Here is a 23,630-nt window from a genome sequence, read left to right as displayed (position 1 = left end):
TCGCCACAACTACAGAAAGCCCTCATGCAGCAACAAAGACCCAACGCAGCCATAAATAAATAAATAAAATGAAATAGAATTAGTTGCTGAAACCTTAAGGATATTTGCATAAACTCAAAATAGTTCCTCCAAATACTTATTAATTATTGTCCTACTCTGGTGGTCTTAACACATGCCCACAAGTCCTTTGATACTCTTTCCTTCAGGAATTGTGGCTCAATGACCTTTCCCCCACTCAGACCATTGTCTAGGCTCAGTAACTTGTTTGTAAGGACAGAATATGAGGGGGAAAAAGCTTTGTAGTAGAGAAAGCTGGCAGATAACCAACTTAATCAAATGACCAAAGTCAACACCACTAGATGTAAGATATATCAAGACAGTATGTCCCTGATATGATGCACTGGGAAAGACACTTCATCTCTGTATACTTTCCTAAAATACATAACCTTGGTCAAAGCATGAGAAAACATATGACAATCCCAAACTGAAAGATTTCTACAAAACACCTCACAAGTATTCTTCAATAGTCAAAGTAATGAGAGATAAGAAAACACTGAGAAACTGTTGCAGCTCAAAGAATGAGACACAATGGGGAAATCTAAATAAAGTCTGTAATTTAGTAATAACATTATACCAATGTGCATTTCTTAGTACTGATAAATGCATCATGGTTATGTAATATGTTAAAATTAGGAGGGGCTGATTAAAGGGTATATGGGAACTCTGTACTATCTTTGCCACTTCACTGTAAACATAAAATTACTTCAAAATTAAAAGTAAAAAAACTGAAGCAAATATAGCAAATCAAAAAATATATCATGTTTCTTTCCTGCTTAAGACCTTTTAGTGGCCTCCCACAGCATTTAAGAGTAAAACTCAAACTTGTTACCAAGGCCTATAAAAATCTACACAGTAAGAAGTGGAGTCCTAGCTTACCTCCCTGACTTTATCTCATTCAGCTCTGCATTATACATGAGACTCAGCAACCAAGTTCTTTCCTGCTTTTGGGTCTTGAACTCTGACCCTTTTCATGCAAAGATCTTCCTCCAACTCTTCATATGGCTGCTTCTTTCTTATTCTTCAGGTCCCAGTTCTGCTACCATCTCCTGGCATTCAATCTTACTTGCCACTTCCCCTAACCTCCCACTCTATAGTACATCATTACTAATGATCTTTCCTATTTTTTACTTATTGTCTCACGAAACATTATGCCCACTTTCTCCATTACAGTATCCCCAATGCCTACAAGAAAAACCGACAAATAGAAGACACCCAAATATTTGACAAATATGTTAAGTACTGATAGATGCTGTCATTCTTTAAAGTCTCATAATCTCACCTCTTCCCATCCCTATTTGAAAATCACTGTCTTAGAACATATAAATTATATCTATTTAAAATGAAAAGATTTGGTTACACAATTTGCAAGTAACATGATGAAGAAACTGGTACTATCATGCCCTGCAGGTCAAAGTACAAAATGGTACAACCCTAAGCGGGGTAATTTGACAAAATCTATGAAAGTACAATTGACAAAACAATCAAATTTACAGCAATTTATCCTACAGGAATGTGTAGATATACTTCTATACATCTGAAATTATGTATGTACAAAGTTATTCACTATACACTGCTTGTAGTAGCAAAACACTGGGAACAACCCATGTGCTCATCAATAAGGACCTAGTTAAGTATACTATAGTATATGCATGCAATGGAAAACAATGTACCTTAGTAACTAATGAGGAGATTCTTTAAGCACTGATATTGAAAGCTCTACAAAACATACCACCAAAAAAACCTCAAAAAGTAGAATATATTACTGTTTGCTAACTTTCACATAAGAAAGTGAGGAGAAGAAGTATACACTTTTAATTGTATAAAAGTGTATATTTCTAAAAGTATACATTTTAAATTGTTAGTATCTGCCTAAAAGAAACTCTAAAAGAACTTATCAGAAAATAATAAAAGCAGTTACCTGGGAAAAAAATAAAAGGGTATCTGGTAGGGTCAGGAAGAGACTAAAAGGGGAATGCTTTCATTTATATTTTAGTTTAAAAATATCAAAGCATTATGAAAAAATGTGTAAGTATTAAGCTACTAAAATTTATATGAGGGACTTCCCTGGTGGTCCAGTGGCTAAGACTCTGTGCTCCCAATGCAGGGGGCCCAGGTTCGAACCCTGGTCAGGGAACTAGATCCCACATGCTGCAACCAAAGAGCCCACATGCCGCAGCGAAGATCCCGCATGCGGCAACAAAGACCCCGTGTGCCGCAACAAAGACCCAATGCAGCCAAATAAATAAATATTTAAAAAATAAATAAGCAAATAAAATGTATATGAAATATAGGCAAGAGGTTTATTTCTTTTTTTCTTCCTATGATTATTCCATATATGCACAGTATTATAATCATAGTATAATACTTCACTCAGCTTTCCTCTTAACATTATTTATTACACAATTTTATGTTTGTATATGCATAGAGAATAGAAAATCTTTCTATAATCTTCAAATTTAGATTTATGTAGGAATCCTACAATCTTATTACTGAAATCCTGAGGGCCAGGTGTGTTACGGAATTTCAGATGTTTTAGACTTTCTAAGAGTAGTAAGGTGCATAAACCAAACATGAGTACTCTCCAGTGGGATCTGAGGCAGCACCCATAATGAAAGAGTATACTCAGTGCTTAACACAATGAAGCAGTGAAGTATAAATACCCACACCAAGTGGGATAAATAAAAGTTATAAATGGCTGTAAATTAATTCAAATCTGGTTTTGCTTCCAAATGGATTTGTGTGAAATCTATGAAAATGTTTAAGTTTCAGTGTTTTGGATTTTCGTATTAGGGGTCTTAGACTTGTACTGTTTCATCTTTAAGTGGGAACATTCAAATTCAGTTATAGAGGGAAAATAACACTAATATTAAAAACAGCATCCTGACATATTTTACATCAATGAAAATAACATGAGCTTTAATAATTACTTATCAGCAAATCATAAGCCATAATCATATAAAACTAAATGAAAATGAATCAGATTTATATAACTGAAGGACTAGTTCCCTTGAAAAAGTTAGGTTTGTTGCTGAATTGTTCCAACATGACAAAATAAAATACGTACACTTAACCAGAATGTACTAGATGCTAGGGTGACAATTAACACTGATCATTCTTGAAATCTGCAAATGGCATTAAAAAGATTGAATAAATCAATATACACCTTAAACATGGGGGAGATCTCAGAGTCAGTATCTGTAACATACTTTACAAAGGTACTAATGAAAAGTTAAAACTAAATAAAATCTCATATCGGTTCTGAAAATTCTGAATCTGAGCCCATTACTTAGATAAATTCAAAGAAAACAATTATTTTCATCAGCAAACTCCCCAAATATTTATTTCCAAAGAATACTGTACTTTGATTAAAAGGTGCTAAGGCATTTGAGGAGCAATATTAAATCCAGTAACAGTGTTAACAACATGTTTAAAGGAAAACTTATACCAATAATAAAAAAGGCTAAATTTAATTCTTTATTAAAAGTAAGTCAGCACAGACACTATAGCACCAAAAAACTCAAACAGATATTAGTATGATAAATCAAATTGATGTAACCTCATGTCACATCATTTTATTTTTAAATTAGTCTAGGGAATTCCCTGGCAGTCCAGTGGTTAGGACTTGGCGCTTTCACTGCTGTGGCCCAGGTTCAATCCCTGGTCCAGGAACTAAGATCCCACAAGCTGCATGATAAGGCCAAAAATAAAAGCCTAGTCACATCCTTCAAGAGGGACTACTCTTATGTCAGTACAAACTTCAGTACTGCCTACAGATTTCTGTCAGTGTAAATTGTAAGAGCCATGCATATTTATTAGGATGTAATTTCATCTCTGGATTTCAGTGACACTGATAAACCACTCAAGCTTCACTCTTGGTTTTTAATGACACCAGAACAAGTTGATGGAATTACAGCTTTATATGTGCCATTGAAAGTCTTATTTCTTATCATAGAATAATAAGGCTGGAATCTTTAAAGGGCATCATTCCTACTATCTCACCATGGAAAGATGGATGTCTAGTTTATTTTTAAAATCCCATTACTTGTCCTCAGTAATCCATTCTAATGTTCACACCACAGTCTTCTCTTTAGTTACTTCACACACACACACACACACACACAGTCCCTCTCCTTCCACCCCATTTCCCAACCTCCTCTTCTCTCTCACCATTACTATATTGTAAATTTATTTAAGGAAAAAAAGTACTTGCATTCAAAAACTTTTCCACGTTTTACGAATCTAAACACTTCACAAGAAATTTAAAAACTGATTAAAATAGCAATGTGAAATGTACACAATTTTCCCAACCCACTGGTACACGCACACCTCTTTTGCTCTCTAGCCAGAAAACATATATCAATATTGACAGCCTGCTAATAAGGTACCAATAAAAGCAGAGTTGCCCCAACCTTTTTAAATTACCTATCTTTTTGGTTGAGACATTAAAAGCTTCGGTTTTAAAGGGTTATGGGTGAAAAGAGATACCAATCTTCAACCACTTGGTTAACTTAATTTCCTGCACTGGCATTTAACCAAGTGGTTGAAAATGAAGTTTCCTGACTGAAATCCACCCAGAGCAAGATGAGCTAACCTGGCCTGAAAGCAACTGCCAAAGTAACTTCAGGAAAAGTAGGAAATAAGACTAGCTTTTTTTTGGTTTTATGATAATGTACTCAATGATGAGACAAAAACAAAAAACGTATTATTATATTGACAAAAACATAAACTTGCTAAATGATATATTTACCTTGCATTCAATCTCTGCTTGTTTGCGCTTTGCTTCACTTAATTGGGTAAGTAGTCCTTTGTTCTGTGCAGAAAGATACTGCACCTTCTCCTGTAGATTGATCACCTCTTGTTCTGCTCTTCGAAGATGATTACTATTGATCTGGTTCTAATAATTAAAAATATAAAAACTCAGAGTATAGATAAAAGGCCTGAAAAAACATAAATTTCTACCTACGCATATTATGCCTCAACAATATTCTTAATATTATTATTAGTTATAGGCCTATTTTATTCAACAAATAGTTAAATACATTAAAAAAATTATAAAACTGCTTTAAGAATCAAATCATCCAAAAGGATGCATAAGGTTCATATTAGAAATTCTCATTAGAGGTCCACTTACCATTTATACAATAAATATCTATAAACTATAAGGATGTTTACATAGAACTTGTAAGTATTAATTTCTGAAATAGGCAATATGGTATAAAATAGATGTGATACGATGAATTTAACTCCCTTTTCCAGTTCCCAAAAGAAAACACAGACTAATCAAAAGGTATCACCACCACTTACTGGACTGTAAACTTTTTGATGTCACAAAATATATCACATGAACTTCTACATTCCTAAAATATATACAGCACAGTCTGTTTTTATGGAGGATGGACTGGTTTTGAATTCTGGCTTGCTATTTGGTGAGTAAGCAAACTAGTTAATATCTAGTTTCTATTTCCTCATTTGAAAAATGTACATAAAAATACTATCTATTTCTCATTTGGTTATCTTTAGAAATTAAACAAGATAATAATACATGTCAACAGAGCTTAATATATAGTAAGAACTCAATACATGCTAGCTGCTTAGTGTATTATAACTATAGGACATGATAAAAAATAGATCTTTTATTTATTTTTATTGAAGTATATAGTTGATTTACAATGTAGTTTTAGTTTCTGGTGTACAGCAAAGTGACTCAGTTTTTTACATATGTATTCTTTTTCATATTCTTTTCTATTATGGTTTATTACAGCATATTGAATATAGTTCCCTGTGCTGTACAATAGGATCTTGTTTAGATCTTGAATTTACTGACACGAGGCAGTTTTCACATTCAGGCTTGACCCAGCTTGAATTCTCTCAAAGCTAAATTATTCTATTAGAGGTCTGAAAGAAACAGTATGGATTTTCATAAGCAAAGACAGGCAAAATTAGGCTCTTCATTTAACCATTCTTCAACCTTGGTCAAGTTAACTAATGCCATCAAATTATAGTACACTGATAGAACCATAGATATTACTGCTTGTCTTTTAAGGCTGTGTTTTGAGAATTATGTGAGAAAAGTTTATGGAAGGAGTTCTCACCTAATGCCTGAAATTTAAGACATTTAATAAATACTCAGTTGTTACTATTATTAAACCTATTCTATCTCACTCTATGAAGATGATCCTGCCTCCAGTTTTAATTTTAAAATCTGGATCATCCAATAGATTTAAGCTCTAAAACTTTCTACCACTTCCAGGTTTCTTCATCTTCACCACTCATCTTCCTGACTCACAGAAGAAATGCCTCCTTTCTAAGACCATCCTCTATGTCATCCCCTTCTTTCTCACTTTCAATCAATGAACACTGTCTGTCTACAAAATTAAGAGTGAACTTCTTAGTACTGTATTCAAAATGTTCTACAACCTCTTTTTACTGTCTTACCTCCTACCATTAAGACAAATAACTATACTACAGAGGGACACAACTTCAACATAAGCTGCAAAGAATTCCCACAGACAAAACTCCTCCCTACACCCCTGAATACCATTCCACGATCCAAAATTACAAAACAAAACACTCACACATAAACAAAATCCAAGAATTGACTATGAGTGAGAAATGGTAGACAAAAAAATAAATAAATAGCAAGAATAGATTTTTAAGAACTCTAGATAGTAAAATAATCACATAAGGGCTTTATACAAAATAGTTTATGTTTAAAATTATTAGACATAGACATAAAAAGAGGAAGTAAAAACATAAACAAAGAACAGGTCACTGTCAGAAAAGCATTCAGCAAATTTGAAAAATAACCAAATATAATTTTTAAAATTAACAGACACTGATGTTAAAAATTCAATTATGTTGAGACACAGAAAAGAGAATAAGGGGGTATAAAATACACCTATTACGTGTTTCAGGATAAAATATACCTAACAGGTGTTGCAGAAAAAAAAGTGAGACACAATGGCCTTAGAAGATGGTAATAGTTGGGAATCTTTTACAACAACAACAACAACAACAACAACTACACATGAATCTACAGCTCAGGAAGCACAACTAGTCCCAAACAGGATAAATATCAACATAAATAAAGCCTCATCAAAATACATTATAACAAAACTTAAAAAATGCTAAAGAAAAGAAGAGGCAAATCAAGGGGAAAACTGAGTATCTGTGAAGGCGGAAAGTGAAATATCCAGCAGACATCTCAACAGGAAAAATTGGTAGTGCTTAAAAAAAATTCATCCTATAAAAGTATACTCAGCTAACAACATACAAGAGTGAGAGAAAAGTACATTTATTTTAAGAAAGTGAGAGAGTTTACAACTCATGATCAAAACTGGAAAGAAACTGTTTGATAAAAGTAAGAAGAGAGCAAAAAATTGGCATGCAGGTAGACAAATCCACAGGAGTACTGACTCCATAAGACAATAATAATGCCTAGGAATTTGGAGATATAAAAAAATGTACAATAATCGTAAGATGTAAGAAGAACACGTGGAGTTATTCTAAGGCCCTTATATAGTTTGGAAGAATGACAGAGATAATTACTAACTTTAGACTTTGTTCAGTCAGGCAAGCATTTTCTTCCTTTTTTCTTTCCTTTAGGTAATAAACACTAATAGAAAAGAAAAGGAATTATAAAAGTCAAACTAATAGAAGGAGAAAGAAAACACTAAATCCAATAAAAAGCAAGAAAGGAAGAAAACACACAGAAAGAAAGAAGAAACAGAATACAAAATAAAATAATTTCAAATACATCATAATAAAGACTTTTTGAGGTTCCCTGGTGGCGTAGTGTTTGAGAATCTGCCTGCCAATGCAGGGGACACGGGTTCGAGCCCTGGTCTGGGAAGATCCCACATGCCGCGGAGCAACTAGGCCCGTGAACCACAAGTACTGAACCTGCGCGTCTGGAGCTTGTGCTCCACAACAAGAGAGGCTGCAACAGTGAGAGGCCCGCGCACCGCGATGAAGAGTGGCCCCCGCTCGCCGCAACTAGAGAGAGCCCTCGCACAGAAATGAAGACCCAACACAGCCATAAATAAATAAATAAAATTAAAAAAAAAAGACTTTTGATTTCTGATTGGGGATATAGAGAATCAGAAAGAACATTGCTTCCACCTCTTCAATTAAAAAAAAAAAAGCCAGCCAAACTCTAAGTTCATGACTAATGTTGAACCCAGAGAGGTGAGGTCACAGGACAACCAACTACCTCAAAATCTAAGAGACAGGGCAGATGCTGCTAGAAGCTGTTAAGAATAATTCAGCTAGAATAAACATTGAATTGGTGGAGCTCAAGTGTGGGCTGGCTAGAGAGCGTGGAGCCTGTGGGGAGAATAGAGTGCATAAACTCTTATACACTTTTCCCTCATGGACCCCAATAGGTACACACGAAAAAGATTGGTGGGAGTCCTGAGAAAGAGATCTCCATGGTACAGACCGCAGGGAGGGGGGAAACAGCTGTTATGTCAGGGGCACTAATTCTTGCTTATCTCCTCTACAGAACAAAAGGTTTAATCTGCTTGGAGCAGGACAACAAATATTGTTGTCTCTGGGGCATGGGGAATATCAGTGCATCTGGGGAAGAGGCAGGACTATAGCTTGGGGGTAGGACAGGAGCACTAATGAGACCAAACACCCCAGATCCAGGGACATGATGCAGCCTAAGACTGAGGCTTTATCAGAACAATAGGGCAGAAGTGTTCTCTGACCCTCCAATTTCCTGTAACAAGTAACAGTGAAATACTGCTGGGGACTGACCCCCTGAAGTACTGTACGAAGGGAAGACCTAAAGATATTAAGAAAACCCTTTGGCAAACCAACCCCTGATCTAAAAATAAGATATTGCTAGAGGAATTTGAAGCCCGTGGTGCAATGAGGGTAACCACAGAAACAACAAACCTCAAACCAGCCCAACTCCTGACTATATTAACTCAAATCCCCCACATTAAAGACCTAGTAGAAGGAAAGATGTACCCATTTCCAGGCAAGAAACTATTTACCTTAGTCTACTGCTCTACACAAGATACACATCTAGTTTTCAACAAAAAATTACACAGCATAGGAAAAGGTAAAAAACAAAACACTTCCAAGAGACAAAGCAATCAACAGAACCAGCCTCATATATGACACAGATATTGAAATTATCTGACAGGGAATTTAAAATAAGGGCTCTATGGGAAAGGTGAAAAATATGCAACATCAGATAGGTAATATCAGCAAAGAAATGAAAACTACAAGAATTAAACAAATACTAGAAGTAAAAAACACAGTTAACAGGTGTAAAGAATACCTTAAACAGCTCATCAGACAACTCACAAACTGGAGGAAAGAATCAGTGAACTTAGTGATAAATCAAGAGAAATATGTCAGTCAATAGAAACTGAAATACAAAGAGAAAAAATAATGGGAGGGAAAAGAGTAGAGCATCCAAGAGTTGCTGGACAACATCAAACAACCTAACATAAGTGTAAATGGAATCCCTGAAGAAGAGAGTGTGGGAGAAGAAATATGTGATGAAATAATGACCCAGAAATTTCCAAATTTCATGGCAGTCACAAATTCACAGGTCCCAGAAGCTCAAGAAAAAACCAAAGCAAAAATCACATCAAGTCAAATTATATTTCCCTAGGAAACTGCCCATTTCATCTAAATACTCAAATTTCAAATGTATCACTTAAACTTGTTCAGAGTATGTTTTTAAAAAATATTTTCACTGGATCTATATTTATGTCCCTTTTTCTCATTCCTAATAGTGTTTATTTGTGCCTTCTTTCTTTTCTTAAAAAGTCTTGAAGAAGTTTAGCACATCTTACAGCACCAGACTCAAGAAGAAACAGAAAACCTGAAAAGATCTATAACCCTTCAACAACTAGGATCAATAATTATTACACCCACAAAACAAAACAAAAAACAAGACTGTTTAAAGGAATGAATTCCAGGGACTTCCCTGGTGGTCCAGTGATCTCGTGCTTCCACTGCAGGGGGCACAGGTTCAATCCCTGGTCGAGAAACTAAGATCCCACATACCGCATGGCCCAAAAAAAAGAGGAATGAATTCCAGCAAATATTCAAGTAATGGGTAATTTCAATCTTACATAAAACTTCTGAGAACAGAAAAAGTTAAATACAACCCAACTCATTCCCCCAGCTTACCTTGGTGCCAAAACCAGATAAAAGGTTCCCCCAAAAGGAAAATTATAGCACAATTTAATTTAGGTACAAAAAAATCTAAATTATGAAAAACCTGATTCCTGCAATGGGAATATGTTGTGTATGTCTGTCTGCATTCCATACTACAAACTTGTTCTTCAGCATTTTGATAACTGTACCTCAATATAACTGGTTTTCTTTGAAATCCTATGTAGTTTATGCATTAAAAAACATTTTGAGATGGGGTCCATAGGTTTCAGACTGCCAAAGGGGTTCATGGCACACAAAAAAGATAAGAACCCCTGTACTAAAGAAACTCTTAGAGATATACACAAGAAAACATGCAAGAATGCTCATAGCAGCCCTGTTTGTAATAGCAAAAATCGGTACGAAAAGGAAAGTGGCTCCATAAACCAAGGTATACTTATCAGGTGGACTTTTCTAAAAGTCATTAAAATGAAAGAACTGGAGCTACATGTATCAACAAGGACCTATCTCTTAATCTGGATGCTGGATACATAGGTGTTTGATGTAATATTCTTTAGATGACTAATACAGCATTAACATCATACGACACTATCTGTTTTTATTTTCCTCACTTTGCAATGAGAAAACTTCATGGATCGTCACCAGTACATGCACTGACATTTAGGAGCCACGATCATTAGTCAGGCACAGTGCAAAATACAAATTCCTTAGGAAGCCTTTCTCCAAACCACCAAGTTGCAATTAACTGTCCTGTCCTAGTCTCCATAGCAATTTCTATCTAACTCTCTACTTACAAATTTCTGAATTATATATTGCTTCCAGTTTTACTGAGATATAATTAACATATAGCATGTATAAGTCTAAGGTGTACAGCATAATAACTTGACTTACATATATTGCGAAATGATTACCACAGTAAATTTAGTTAACCTTGATTATCTCACATAGTGAATTATATTAAATACAGTTTGTGCTTGCCTGATTTCTCAAGTGTAAGATTTTTTTTTTTTTTTAAGTGTAAGATCTTTGATGGCTGCATACTGCTTTGTAGTCACAAGTTCCCAAAATCACATTTGCTGAGTTTGATCCATTCACCTACAGTCACTCTGAAATAAATCCTGAACACTGGCTTAAAAGTTGTGTTTGCATCTTTAATATCTATACTGGGATAAAATCTGATTATAAAAATAAAACTTACCATCACAAAGCTGGATTTCTACTTTTCATAATCTTACTGTTATTTTTAATTACAATGAACAATACAAGAAAATAACTTTGAACAATGTAAAACAAGATACATTTAATCTAAAGGATTTACATATCCACATTACCATGTTCAAGTTGGGATAATCATTTCCATGTTTAAGTTGGGATAATCATTTTTTTTAATATCTTCTATGTATTTTTAATTTTTTTATTAAGGCATACTTGACATATTATTTACAGGTATACAACGTAGTGACATATAAATGCCATATGGTATGGCATTTATATACATTGCAAATTGATCACCACAGTAAGTCTGATAACATCACTGTCCAAAGTTATTGCAATATTATTGACAATATTCCCTATGCTGTATACTATATGCCCATGACAACTATTTTATAATTGGAAGTTTGTACCTTTTAATCCCCTTTACCTATTTCTACCAACCCCAATCCTTCACCCCTCTGATGAACATCAGTTTGTTCTCTCTATATATGAGTCTGTTTGGGATAATCATTTTGCAGTAAGTATACAGAATGATATATGAGTTAACTATGCCCCCTACTGACTGAATAAGTATTTTGAAAACTGAATAACATTACAGAGAATAAAGAATATAGTCCACACAGATGTACCACATAAAAACCAAATGTACCAAAGGTACTTTTATAACGTAAATGGGTTACATAAAAAGGACTTTGCAGATCTTAAGTCAAGCATATTTGAGATAAGATTTATTAGAGAAAATGGGACTTGAGAAGAAAGAAGTGTAATTTCGGAATTGACTGCTCAGAGTCACCACATTACACTTTAGGAAGCATCATTCACATTATATTCTACATCAGTGGTTTTCAACCAGGGGCAATTTTGCCCCCCAGGGGACATTTGGCAATGTGTGGAGATGCTTTCGGCCATCACAATGTGGCAGGGGCGTGGTGCTGAGTAGAGGGTAGAGGGATATGGTAGTAGGTAGAGAGGCCAGGGATGCTGCTAAACATACTACAATGCACAGGCCAGTCTCACAATAAAGAATTAACTGGTCCTGACTGTTAATATTGTTGAGGTTAAGAAATTTTGCTCAACATGAGTATTCCCTTTCAGGTTGTACAACAATGAAACAAAGTCATATAGAGTTTTATGACTTGTTTAAACTTTGTTGAAAGAGTCAAAGAAGATATTAAATCTCTGCTGTCAAGGAATACACTTTTAGCCCTTTTTATCTGGGCTAGAAAACTAGACAGTTTCATATGTCCACCTTTTGGCTCTGTTCTAAGGATGATACAATTTGTGCATAAACTTTTAATGGGCTAACAGTATTTTTTAAAGCTCTTAGGCTTTTCCATTATACCTGTGTTTCCATTTCCATCATCCTTTGTTTTATTTCTCTTATTTCTGCCTGTGTTTCAGCTTCTCTAAGTCGAATGGTCATCAGTTCATCTTGTAACTCATTCACAGCATTTTTCTTAGGTGGGTCTTTCCATCTCCCAGTAGTACGAGCTAAGTGGCGCTGAGATACAAAAAAATTATATCGCAACAAATATTCCCAGTATTACAGTAAGAGCCAACTTAACGAAGCACTTATTTCAGGCCCAGTACTGTATAAGGCACTTTATATGAATCATTTTATTTAATCCCCAGAAAATCTTAAAAGTTAAACACTATTATTTTAAATATAGAGGTGAGAAAATGGAAATTGTGAGTAAGTAACTTCAGAAAGGTCACACAGCCAGTAAGTGGCAGATGTGTGATATAAACTCAGATATAGTTCAATTTTTTTTATACTGTGGATTAATTATTGTAAAGAATACATTTTTCACCCTAATTTTTTTCTGAGAGATTTTTACATTATTTTGTAATGAAATCCCAAGAAAAGGGGAAAATTGGGCCTTTCACGAATTAAGGAAACAATATTAGAAGTTGAGAGCAGTGTTCTCAAAATATCTGTGGTGAAGGACAGTTTTGTTTCATTTGTTTCTAATTTCTAATGCCACCTGATACTTCTTAAAAAAAAAAAAAAAGCCATGGCAACTTAAAGGACTGACTTCAGTCTTTGCTAGATGCATCCCCCATCCCAAATTCATACCAAGATCACTATTCTGAAATGATGTGTAGTTTATTTTTTCTTCCCTCTCTCCCTTCTCTCTTATAGATTCTGTTTTGTTTTGTTTTTTTGCTACTTATCAATAGTTTCCCTCATATGTGAATAAATTTGTGGGTGAATAAATTTGTGGGCATATAACTAACTGAATGTCTGTTTTATTTTGTGGGAAAACCATTTTCAAAAGAAGTTACAAATTCATAAACAAATTTATATTGGTGTCACCCTTCTGATGTTTCATACTGACCAATGAATTTAATATCAACAGGAGAAGAAATAAGTACTATATAAAGAAGTATTTTCTTTTAGTTCTTTAGAAAAAGTTACACAAATCACAATGGTGTAACAACACAATAAAAATGACTTGATCTCTATTTTATCTTTTATTTACTTATAAGAATCAGAAAGGGAGAAAAAGCCTAAAGGCACTTTCAATTTATAAATGCTCTCAGTTTTGTATATTAAACAGGGTCTTTCTCACTTTAAACTCAGATCCTAGTGTTGGTCATTAACTACTTCAAATTCACACAAAATGGATATTCAGGTTTTACCTTTCTTTTTTAAAGCACACAAAATATTTTGATATACCTGCCAGTGTTCCTCTAAATCTTTGACTTGTTGTCTAAGTTCTTTTAAACCCGTAATAGCTTCTGCCTCTCTCAGTTTCACAGCAATGAGTTCCTCCTGAAGCCTTGCAATGTTATTCTCATCAGGAAACGAGTTGTTTCTCTAAAGCAAGAGAAAATTTAATTGGGGATTTTTTTTTAATTTTAAGAATAAAATACAGCATATATAACAATAAAATACAACAAAATAATGAGCTGTTTTCTCCCATATGTAATTGTATTTAATTTTATTGAGATATAATTCACAAACCATAAAACTTACCCTTTTAATGAACACTAGTCAGTGGGTTTTGTTTTGTTTTTTTAATTAATTATTTTATTTTTGGCTGTGCTGGATCTTCATTGCTGCACATGGGATTTCTCTAGTTGCAGCAAGTGGGGGCTACTCTTCGTTGCGGTGCGCAGGCTTCTCATTGCAGTGGCTTCTCTTGTTGCGGAGCATGGGCTCTAGGCATGCAGGTTTCAGTAGTTGCGGCGCGCAGGCTCAGTAATTGTGGTGCACGGGCTTAGTTGCTCTGCGGCATGTGGGATCCTCCCGGACCAGGGCTCAAACCCATGTCCCCTGCATTGGCAGGTGGATTCTTAACCACTGCACCACCAGGGAAGTCCCTAGTCAGTGGTTTTAAGAGTATTCACAGGGTTGTGCAATCAACATCACGAACTAATTTCAGAACATTTTAATCACCCCCAAAAGAAACCCTATACCGTTAGCAGTCACTCTACGTTTCCCCTACCCCCAGCCCCTGGCAACCACTAATCTATGTCTCTATGAATTTGCCTATTCTGAATATTTCATATAAATGGAATCATAAAATACATGGCCTTTTATGACTAGCTTCTTTCACTTAGCATGTTTTCAAGTTTCATTTTTTTTATTGCCAAATAATATTCCATGGTACAGATATACCACATTTTATTTACACGTTCATCAGTTGATGGAAATGTGGGTTTTTCCACTTTGGGGTTACATGAATAACACTGCTATGAACATTTATGTAAAAGTTTTTGTGCGGATATATGTTTTTAACTCTCCTGAGTATATATGAAAGAACAGAGATGCTGGATCAGATGGTAATTCTACATTTAACTTTTAAGAAATTGTCAAACTTTTCCAAAGCAGTTGCATGTTTTACATTCCCACCAGAAAGGTATAAGGGTAACTGTACTTAATGTTGAGGACACAGAAAGTCTAACTCTGTTTTGTTTAATAAAATACTAATTATGGAGCAACAGGATTAAAAATGTTTTTCAATATGGCAGTGAACATACTAACCTCTGATTAGGACTACAAAGCACGAACATCATTTATGTTTTAAAGATTTATGGAAGAGAATAGTCCAAAATCTGTTTTGTTATATTTTCTCAGCATATCATTTTGAAAAGGGAGTGTAAAACATCTGTACCTTAGTCACTATTTATATCAATATTCAAGAAATAAGCACCAAGGTGACCTAAATATTTGCTTCAAGGGTACAAGATTTAATCTCCTACCATGCTGAAAGACCCACCATAGGATATAGGGTTGCCATATTAAACTGCTCTGGGGAATGACCAAAGAATCCTAAATTAGGCTCTAGTAAAAGCTCCTTAGGTAAACTGAAGTACTGTCGAAATATCAAGTCCTGAGTCTATGAAATTTTCTATCTGAAATATTTCATGAAGATTTTAGCCCACAGAGATGATGGAATAAAGTTATTCTTGCCAACTACACATTTTTATGATGGACTTGAAATATTTTCTCAATTGAAAACCAGAAATTTACTGTATATGCATTAAAAAAAGTATCTTGCATGAAGAAATTAACCACAGGAAGCATGAAACCTTCCAATTTCCTTTCTACTCTATAACATGAATACCAACAAAGCTACTTAAAAATTTATTTTTAAATTGGACCCAAGGACATTTCTTTCTACCAAATATTCAAAACTAAAAGATCCAGATTCTTACCTAAATCATGGAGCCCAGAATACTCTTAATTAGGCAATTTTTACAGCATTCTTGCCGGCTTTTTTCTCAGCAAACAGGAGAATAAGTTTTCCAAAAATCATATAAAAATAGCAAGTAGATTTCTAGCAAAATTATTCCACTACTGATTGTACTTATACCCTATTCTAACAGTTAAGAACAATTTGAGGGTATCTTTCATGTCCATTATTTATGAGTTTTTGACTCAATGGCTAGATACTACCCAAGGGCCAAAGAAACAAACGCAACACAGAGCCCAAATCATCTATGATTTTATAAATGAGAACAGAGATTCAGAGTTTGTGATCTGGAACGGAGACTCTCAAGTCGGAGGGTTGTAAGAAACCTAAAATCATTTCTATTTCCACTACTAATCTGTTCTTTAATAACTTTGAAAAAAGGTAAGTTAGCTTCTGTAAGTACACCTCCAGCTAAGATCTTCCTATATATTCGGAGGTGGTTTTTTTGCAGCTTGGAAAGCTGTAACAGTTACACTCAGATGAAATTTTCGCTGAAATGTTTATGTATTGGTCTATTTCTACACCTCTTGCAGATGAAGGTATTATAATATTTGAAGATGATGGTTAATTTCTTTTTTCTCTTTAAAAAAATGATTTTTACATGAAAACAAGGTATATTTGCAATGTGTTTCAATCAAAATATTCACTCCTATATCTCAGATCTACATATTTCAAAGTAAAAATGTTCACTTGTCAGCTGAAATTTCTGATTAGACCTAATATTTGTGTACTTTTGTGCTTAGTCAGAATGTAAATTTCACAGTGGATTTTTTTTTGAAATTTACCTTTTATTTGGATAAAAGCAACATGATGTATTTATATACTATAGGGATAAAAATGGTAATTTTCATTTTTAAAAAAAACTACCAATGTGATTATGTTTTTAGTTCTTTTTACTTGTGTTTAGCACAGGCTTTAAATTAAAAAATACACTATGGTCTGGATTGACCCAAAAAGTATTCCATAAATTAACAAATATATGGCAAGTTTTTCATAGCTAAATCTAATTCTTCTAGAAGTTGTTGCCTTCTGTTTAATTACATTAATTGAAATGTGCTTAAGACAAATACTTTCAGCATATTTTATATACTAAAAAACAAAACAAAAAGGGTTAGTACTGGGCCAATGGCCAAGAGGCAATATTACTACCTTGTAGACTGTTACAGTTCAAATTGTCCCACTTCCCCCAGAATTTCAGAAACGAGAAGTCTGGGAGATACTGTACCAGCTGCATTCGGGTGATAGTCTAAATGCTGTAAGTACTATTCATCTTGACAATGGTTAATTTCTATCCCCTAAGTTTCTCTTCTCTGACATTTAAACATTATTCATATCAAAATTATCCTGGTTGTTTTCCTCTAAAAGGGCTCTAATCTCCATTTTTACCCTAAATATGGCACTTTGAGTAGTATGGCAACAACAAAGAATAAATGGGAATCATGTATTTTTTTCCTTTCCTCTCTTATAATATGTAAGATTTTTAATGTGCAAAAACACCAAGTCCAATTTCACTACTCAGTAAGTACTTAACAAGTATCTATCACATGTCCCATTCTAATTCGGGAATGAAAGCATTTATGTTGTTCTTACCTTTTCTATATCCAGAACTTTATCCTGCATTTCCTTTAGTGCACACTGAGACTCAGCTTCACTCAGTCGGGCTTGGACCAATTCCTTCTCTAGCTGTAGCACAAAATCTTCATTGTAGTTGGAACTGCATTTATGCTACAAGTTATAGACATACACTGAAATTTTTCATAAGTATGAACATGTATATATAATAAAAATAAGTGCAATTACACAATACAACTATTGAGGGCAACCAGACTGTAAAAGTTCCATCCACCTAATATTTCCAGCTTATCTCCTCCAATTAACTTTCCAATGAACAAAAAATTCCAGGTTTGATATCTATAAAGATGATCATATTATTGGGTGTTCATAATCAGTTATTACACTAACTGAATCCAATTTATAGGAGATAAATATCTATTTTTATCTGTCCATCCATCCAGATACTAAGAATTTGTTCCAGCTCTATAGACCTGAACTGTACAACAGTGTAACCACCAGCCATATATGGTTACAGAGCACTTGAAATGTGGTAAGTCCAAATTAAGAAAAGTTTTCAGTGTAAAATACAAACTGGATTTTGAAGGTTTAGTGTGAAATAAAAAGGAAAAATATCTCAGTAATTTGTACACTGATTATATGTTGAAATAATATTTCAAATGTCAAGTTAAACAAAATATTAATTTAATCAAATAAAATTTTTATTATTTATTAATTTCATTAATTATTAATTACTCCTTTTAACATGGCATTTTAAAATGCATATCTGGCTCACATTATATTACTATTAGACAGCACCATTACAGACTACAGAAGGCAAGTACGTATTTACTGAAAATTCTATTTTAACCTAATAGAAATAAAAACAAAGCATCCACAATAACATGAACCATCCTAAATCCCGAAAGAATAAAAATGTATTTGCTGTTAGAAATGTAGACCTATTTAAATATACTCATGAAAATGACTGCTGGAAGCAAAGAAAAAGAAGATGCTGCATAAAGAAATTAGCCATGGAAGCATGAAACCTTTCCATTTCCTTTCCTACTTTATACCAATACAGCTACTTTAGAAATCCCTTTTTTTAAACTAGTTTCTACACAAAGCTGTTCAAAAAAGCAAAAAGATATTGAATTCACCATTATAAAAGACTTCCTAAAATAAACTATCACTTCACATTTAACTCACGTAGTAAAAAAATAGCGACAACTCAAAATTCCAACATAGAGTCATAGGGAATAATCTCCCACTGAACTAGCACAAGTAAAGAATGGTTCCTTTTACTATTCAAGACATTAGGAACAAAACAGACATCAAATTAAAACTCTATTTAAAAACTATTAAATACTTAATTAAAACATATGGTACTCCCTTGCCCCAGTTACCCAAAAAGATATTTTTAAAAATGCACCATTCACTTATTAGGCAAATGAGAATTTTTAAATTCAGTGTACTACATGTTGTTTCTCCTAGTAATTTTCTGATACTATTAAAACAATATATCAATACAAGAAGTACATCTGCAATAGGTGTAACAGCTTAGCAAATACTTACCTTACCAAATAGGAGAATGGCAATTTTGGAATGACCACATCCAAAATGCAGGTGCTATGATTTTTGTTTAATTAGTCATAGTTACTTTATGAGTAATACTAGAATTTTTTGCTTTTAATCTAAAGCTCTATGTTACTTCACACTTATTTTCCAAGACTCTATCAGGAGAGCCCCAGGAATACATCAAACCCAAATAGCCAAAATGAGAATGAAACCATTGATCTGGTATAATCCAACTGATCCAACCAAGTAAACAAAAAACTGTACTAATATTGGGAACAAATTTTTATCAATAAAATTTACAAAACTTCTAATCATCCTCTATTGTTAATGGGATACATTCTATAGTGTACATGCTATTTCTCTTCTCATATTTCCCATTTGTTCCTCAACCCACTGCAAACTTAATTAGTCTTCATCCCTTGATGAAACTGCTCTAATCGCTAACAATATTAATACCCAATAACAATATAAAAACTCAATGGAAAGCCCTTTTATTCAGCTCTTACCTTCACCAGATAGTCTATGGAATTTAAAACAACTGACAACTCAAAAATTTCTCCTCCCTCAGATTCTGAGGTATTACTGTTTCACGGTTCTACCTCATATTTTCTCTGTCTCCTCTGTCAGCTGAACTACTTAATTATAGGTATGTATGTCTACATGTATCTGTGTGTGTATATGTCTGTGTGTATCAATCAGTAGGCCCCAGGGTTCCAATATTGTGTGTTTTTTCTCAATCTTCCTGTTAACTTTCTTATTTTGTAGATTCCTCCTATGTGATTTCATCCACTAATACAGTCTGTATAAAGACACTATCAGATACTTTGTATATGTAAATAGTAAAAAAAAAAAAAAAAAAAAAAAAAAAAAGGAGGGAAAGAGGGACAGGAAGAGGGAGGAAGAAAGAACACACAATAATGGAACTCTAGGGACAATAAATATATAGACAGATATTGACAGATATACAGATACATAGAAAGCGATGACTCTCAAGTCCATATTCTCAGCTCTGATCTTTCTACTAAGCTACAGATTCATATTCACAACTTCCTACTGGTTTTGTTCATCTCTTTAGCCTCATACTCACCTCACATTCAACATGTCAAAACTGGACTCCCCATCTTTTCCTCCTCATGTATTTACTACTATATGCTAAGGATCCCACCATCTAACAACTGACCAAGTCAAAACTTCCCCTCTTATACTCAACCCATACCAAATCAATCACAAAGTCTTAGTAACTTGCACATCTCTTGAATTTGTCTGCTTTCCATCTTCACAGTCATTGTTTTTATTTATGCTCTCATCTCTTTCTTTGAACCACCGCAATAGCCTTATATATCACCATCTGTTAATAGTGCTTACAGTGGGTATTATTTAATAGAGACATACCTCGTTTTATTGCTCCTCGCTTTATTGCACTTTGCAGATACAATTTTTACAAATTGAAGGTTTGTAGCAGCCCTACTTCAAGCAAGTTTATCAGTGCCATTTTTCCAACAATTTGCTCACTTCAAGTCAGTGTCACATTTTGGTAATTCTCACAATATTTCAAACTTTTTCATTATTATTATATTTGTTAGGATGATCTGTGACCAGTGACTTTCGGTGTTACTAATGTTGTTTGTGTTCTGACAGCTCCACAGACTGGCCATTCCCCCCATCCTTTTCCTTGGGCCTCCCTATTCCCTGAGATACAACACTACTGAAATCAGGCCATTTGATAAAACCACAACAGCCTCCAAGTGTTCAAGAGAAAGAAGAGTTGCATGTCTCTCACTTTGAATCGCAAGGTAGAAATGATTAAATTTAGTGAGGAAGGCATGTCGAAAGCCAAGATAAGCCAAAAACTAGGGCTCTTGTACCAAACAGCCAAGTTGTGAATGTAAAGGAAAAATTTGTGGTTTTTTTTCTTTAAAAAATTTTTTTTTTTTTTTTGCGGTACGCGAGCCTCTCACTGTTGTGGCCTCTCCCATTGCGGAGCACAGGCTCCGGACGCGCAGGCTCAGCGGCCACGGCTCACGGGCCCAGCCGCTCCGCGGCATGTGGGATCTTCCCGGACCAGGGCACGAACCCGTGTCCCCTGCATTGGCAGGCGGACTCTCAACCACTGCGCCACCAGGGACGCCCAAGGAAAAATTCTTAAAGGAAATTTATTTTTAATGTTTTTTTTTTTTTGACAATGATCCTAACTTTTAAAAAATATTTATTTATTTTTGGCTGCGTTGGGCCTTCATTGCGGCACGCGGGATCTCTGTTGCGGCATGCGGGATCTTTTTGTTGCGGTGCGCCGGCTCTTCATTGCAGCATGTGGGCTTCTCTCTAGTTGTGGCGTGTGGGTTTTCTCTCTTTAGTCGTGGCACACGGGCTTCAGAGCACGTGGGCCCTGTAGTTTGCCGCATGTGGGCTCTCTACTTGAGGTGCGTGGACTCAGTAGTTCTGGAGCGTGGGCTTAGTTGCCCTGCAGCATGTGGGATCTTAGTTCCCCAACCAGGGATCGAATCCGCATCCCCTGCATTGGAAGGCGGATTTTGGACCACCAGGGAAGTCCCTCTTAAAGAAAATTAAAAGTGCTATTCCACTGAACACACAAATGATAAGAAAGCAGAACAGCCTTATTGCTGATAACGGAAAAAGTTTTAGTGGTCTGGATTAAAGGTCAAACCAGTCACAACACTCCCTTAAGCCAAAGCCTTATCCAGACCAAGGCCCTAACTTTCTTCAGTTCTATGAAGGCTGAGAGAAGTGAGGAAGCTGCAGAAGAAAAGTTTGAAGCTAAAACAGATTGGTTCATGAGGTTTAAGGAAAGAGGCCTTTTCCATAACATAAATGTGCAAGGTGAAGCAGTAAGTTCTAACATAGAAGCTGCAGCAAGTTATCCAGAAGACCTAGCTAAAGTCATTAATGAAGGCAGCTCATTAAACAATAGATTTTTGATGTAGATGAAACAGCCTTCTATTGGAAGAAGATGCCATCTAAAACTTTCACAGTTAGAAGAGAAGTCAATGCCTGGCTTCAAAGCTTCAAAGAACAGGCTGATTTTCTTGTTAGGGGCTAATGAAGCTGGAAGCTTGAAGCTGAAGCCAATGCTCACTTACCATTCTGAAAATATTAGGGCCATTAAGAATCAGGCTAAAACTACTCTGCTTATGCTCTCTAAATGGTAACAAAGACTTGACGATAGCACATTTGTTTACAACATGGTTTATTGACTATTTTATGCCCACTGTTGAGACCTAATGCTCAGAAAAAGATTCCTTTCAAAATATTACTGCTCACTGACAATGTACCTGGTCACCCAAAAGCTCTGACGGAGATGTAAAATGAGATTAATACTGTTTTCATGCCTGCTAACACAATATCCATTTTGCAGCCCATGGATCAAGGAATAATTCCAACTTTCAAGTCTTCAAAAAATTTAAGAAATACATTTCGTAAGGCAATAGCTGCCATAAATAGCAATTCCTTAGATGGATCTGGGAAAAGTAAATTGAAAACCTTCTGGAAAGGATTCACCATTCTAGATGCCATTAAGAACATTCATGAGGGCTTCCCTGGTGGTGCAGTGGTTGAGAGTCCGCCTGCCGATGCAGGGGACACGGGTTTGTGCCCCGGTTCGGGAAGATCCCACATGCTGTGGAGCGGCTGGGCCTGTGAGCCATGGCCACTGAGCCTGCGCATCCGGAGCCTGTGCTCCGCAACGGGAGAAGCCACAGCAGTGAGAGGCCCGCATACCGCCAAAAAAACCCCAAAAAACAAAACAAAACAAAAAGAACATTCATGATTCATGGGAAAAGGTCAAAATACCAATATTAACAGGAGCTTGGAAGAAGCTGATTCCAACCCTCATGGATGACGTGGAGAGGTTCAAGTCAGTGCGAGAAGTAACTGCAGATGTGGTGAAAACAGCAAGAGAACTAGAATTAGAAGTGGAGCCTGAAGATGTGACTGCATTGCTGTATTCTTCTCTCGTCGTACTAATTGCCACTCTAATTAAATAATTTTCACAATATCTATCTCTATAAATACTACACAATCAATGCCAAGGATAGTGTGATTTACCACTACATTGCCAGAATTAAACCGTACTTTTCATAGTAAGTGAGAAACCTTATTTGCTGAATCAATTAGCTAGTCAACTCGTGGTTTAAAAAACAACAGCAACCCCCCCCCCATCATAAACCATATATTAAACAATGAGAGTGGAAATTCAATGCTGCAAAAATAACCTATAAGAATCTATTTGGGGGCTTCCCTGGTAGCGCAGTGGGTGAGGAGTCCGCCTGCCGATGCAGGGGACACGGGTTCGTGCCCCGGTCCGGGAAGATTCCACATGCCGTGGAGCGGCTGGGTCCGTGAGCCATGGCCGCTGAGCCTGCGCAT

General features: G+C 35.3%; 1 protein-coding gene across 2 annotated transcripts in view; it reads right to left on the bottom strand.

The window, feature by feature from the left end:
- The window catches only part of EVI5 (ecotropic viral integration site 5), a gene marked incomplete at its 5' end in the record, with an annotated part of 150,078 nt that overhangs the window by 57,930 nt on the left and 68,518 nt on the right, over positions 1-23,630 (bottom strand). For both annotated transcript variants that reach the window (XM_082661816.1, XM_082661817.1), the window contains 4 exons: positions 4,808-4,954; positions 12,758-12,916; positions 14,096-14,236; positions 17,709-17,843. In XM_082661816.1, coding sequence (XP_082517942.1) covers positions 4,808-4,954; positions 12,758-12,916; positions 14,096-14,236; positions 17,709-17,843 — 582 coding nt within the window. The remainder of the gene's footprint in view (positions 1-4,807; positions 4,955-12,757; positions 12,917-14,095; positions 14,237-17,708; positions 17,844-23,630) is intronic.

Source organism: Grampus griseus (assembly GCF_964374135.1).
Source record: "Grampus griseus genome assembly, chromosome: 1".
NCBI classification, from domain to species: domain Eukaryota; kingdom Metazoa; phylum Chordata; class Mammalia; order Artiodactyla; family Delphinidae; genus Grampus; species Grampus griseus.
This window is presented reverse-complemented; position numbering and strand designations above follow the sequence as displayed.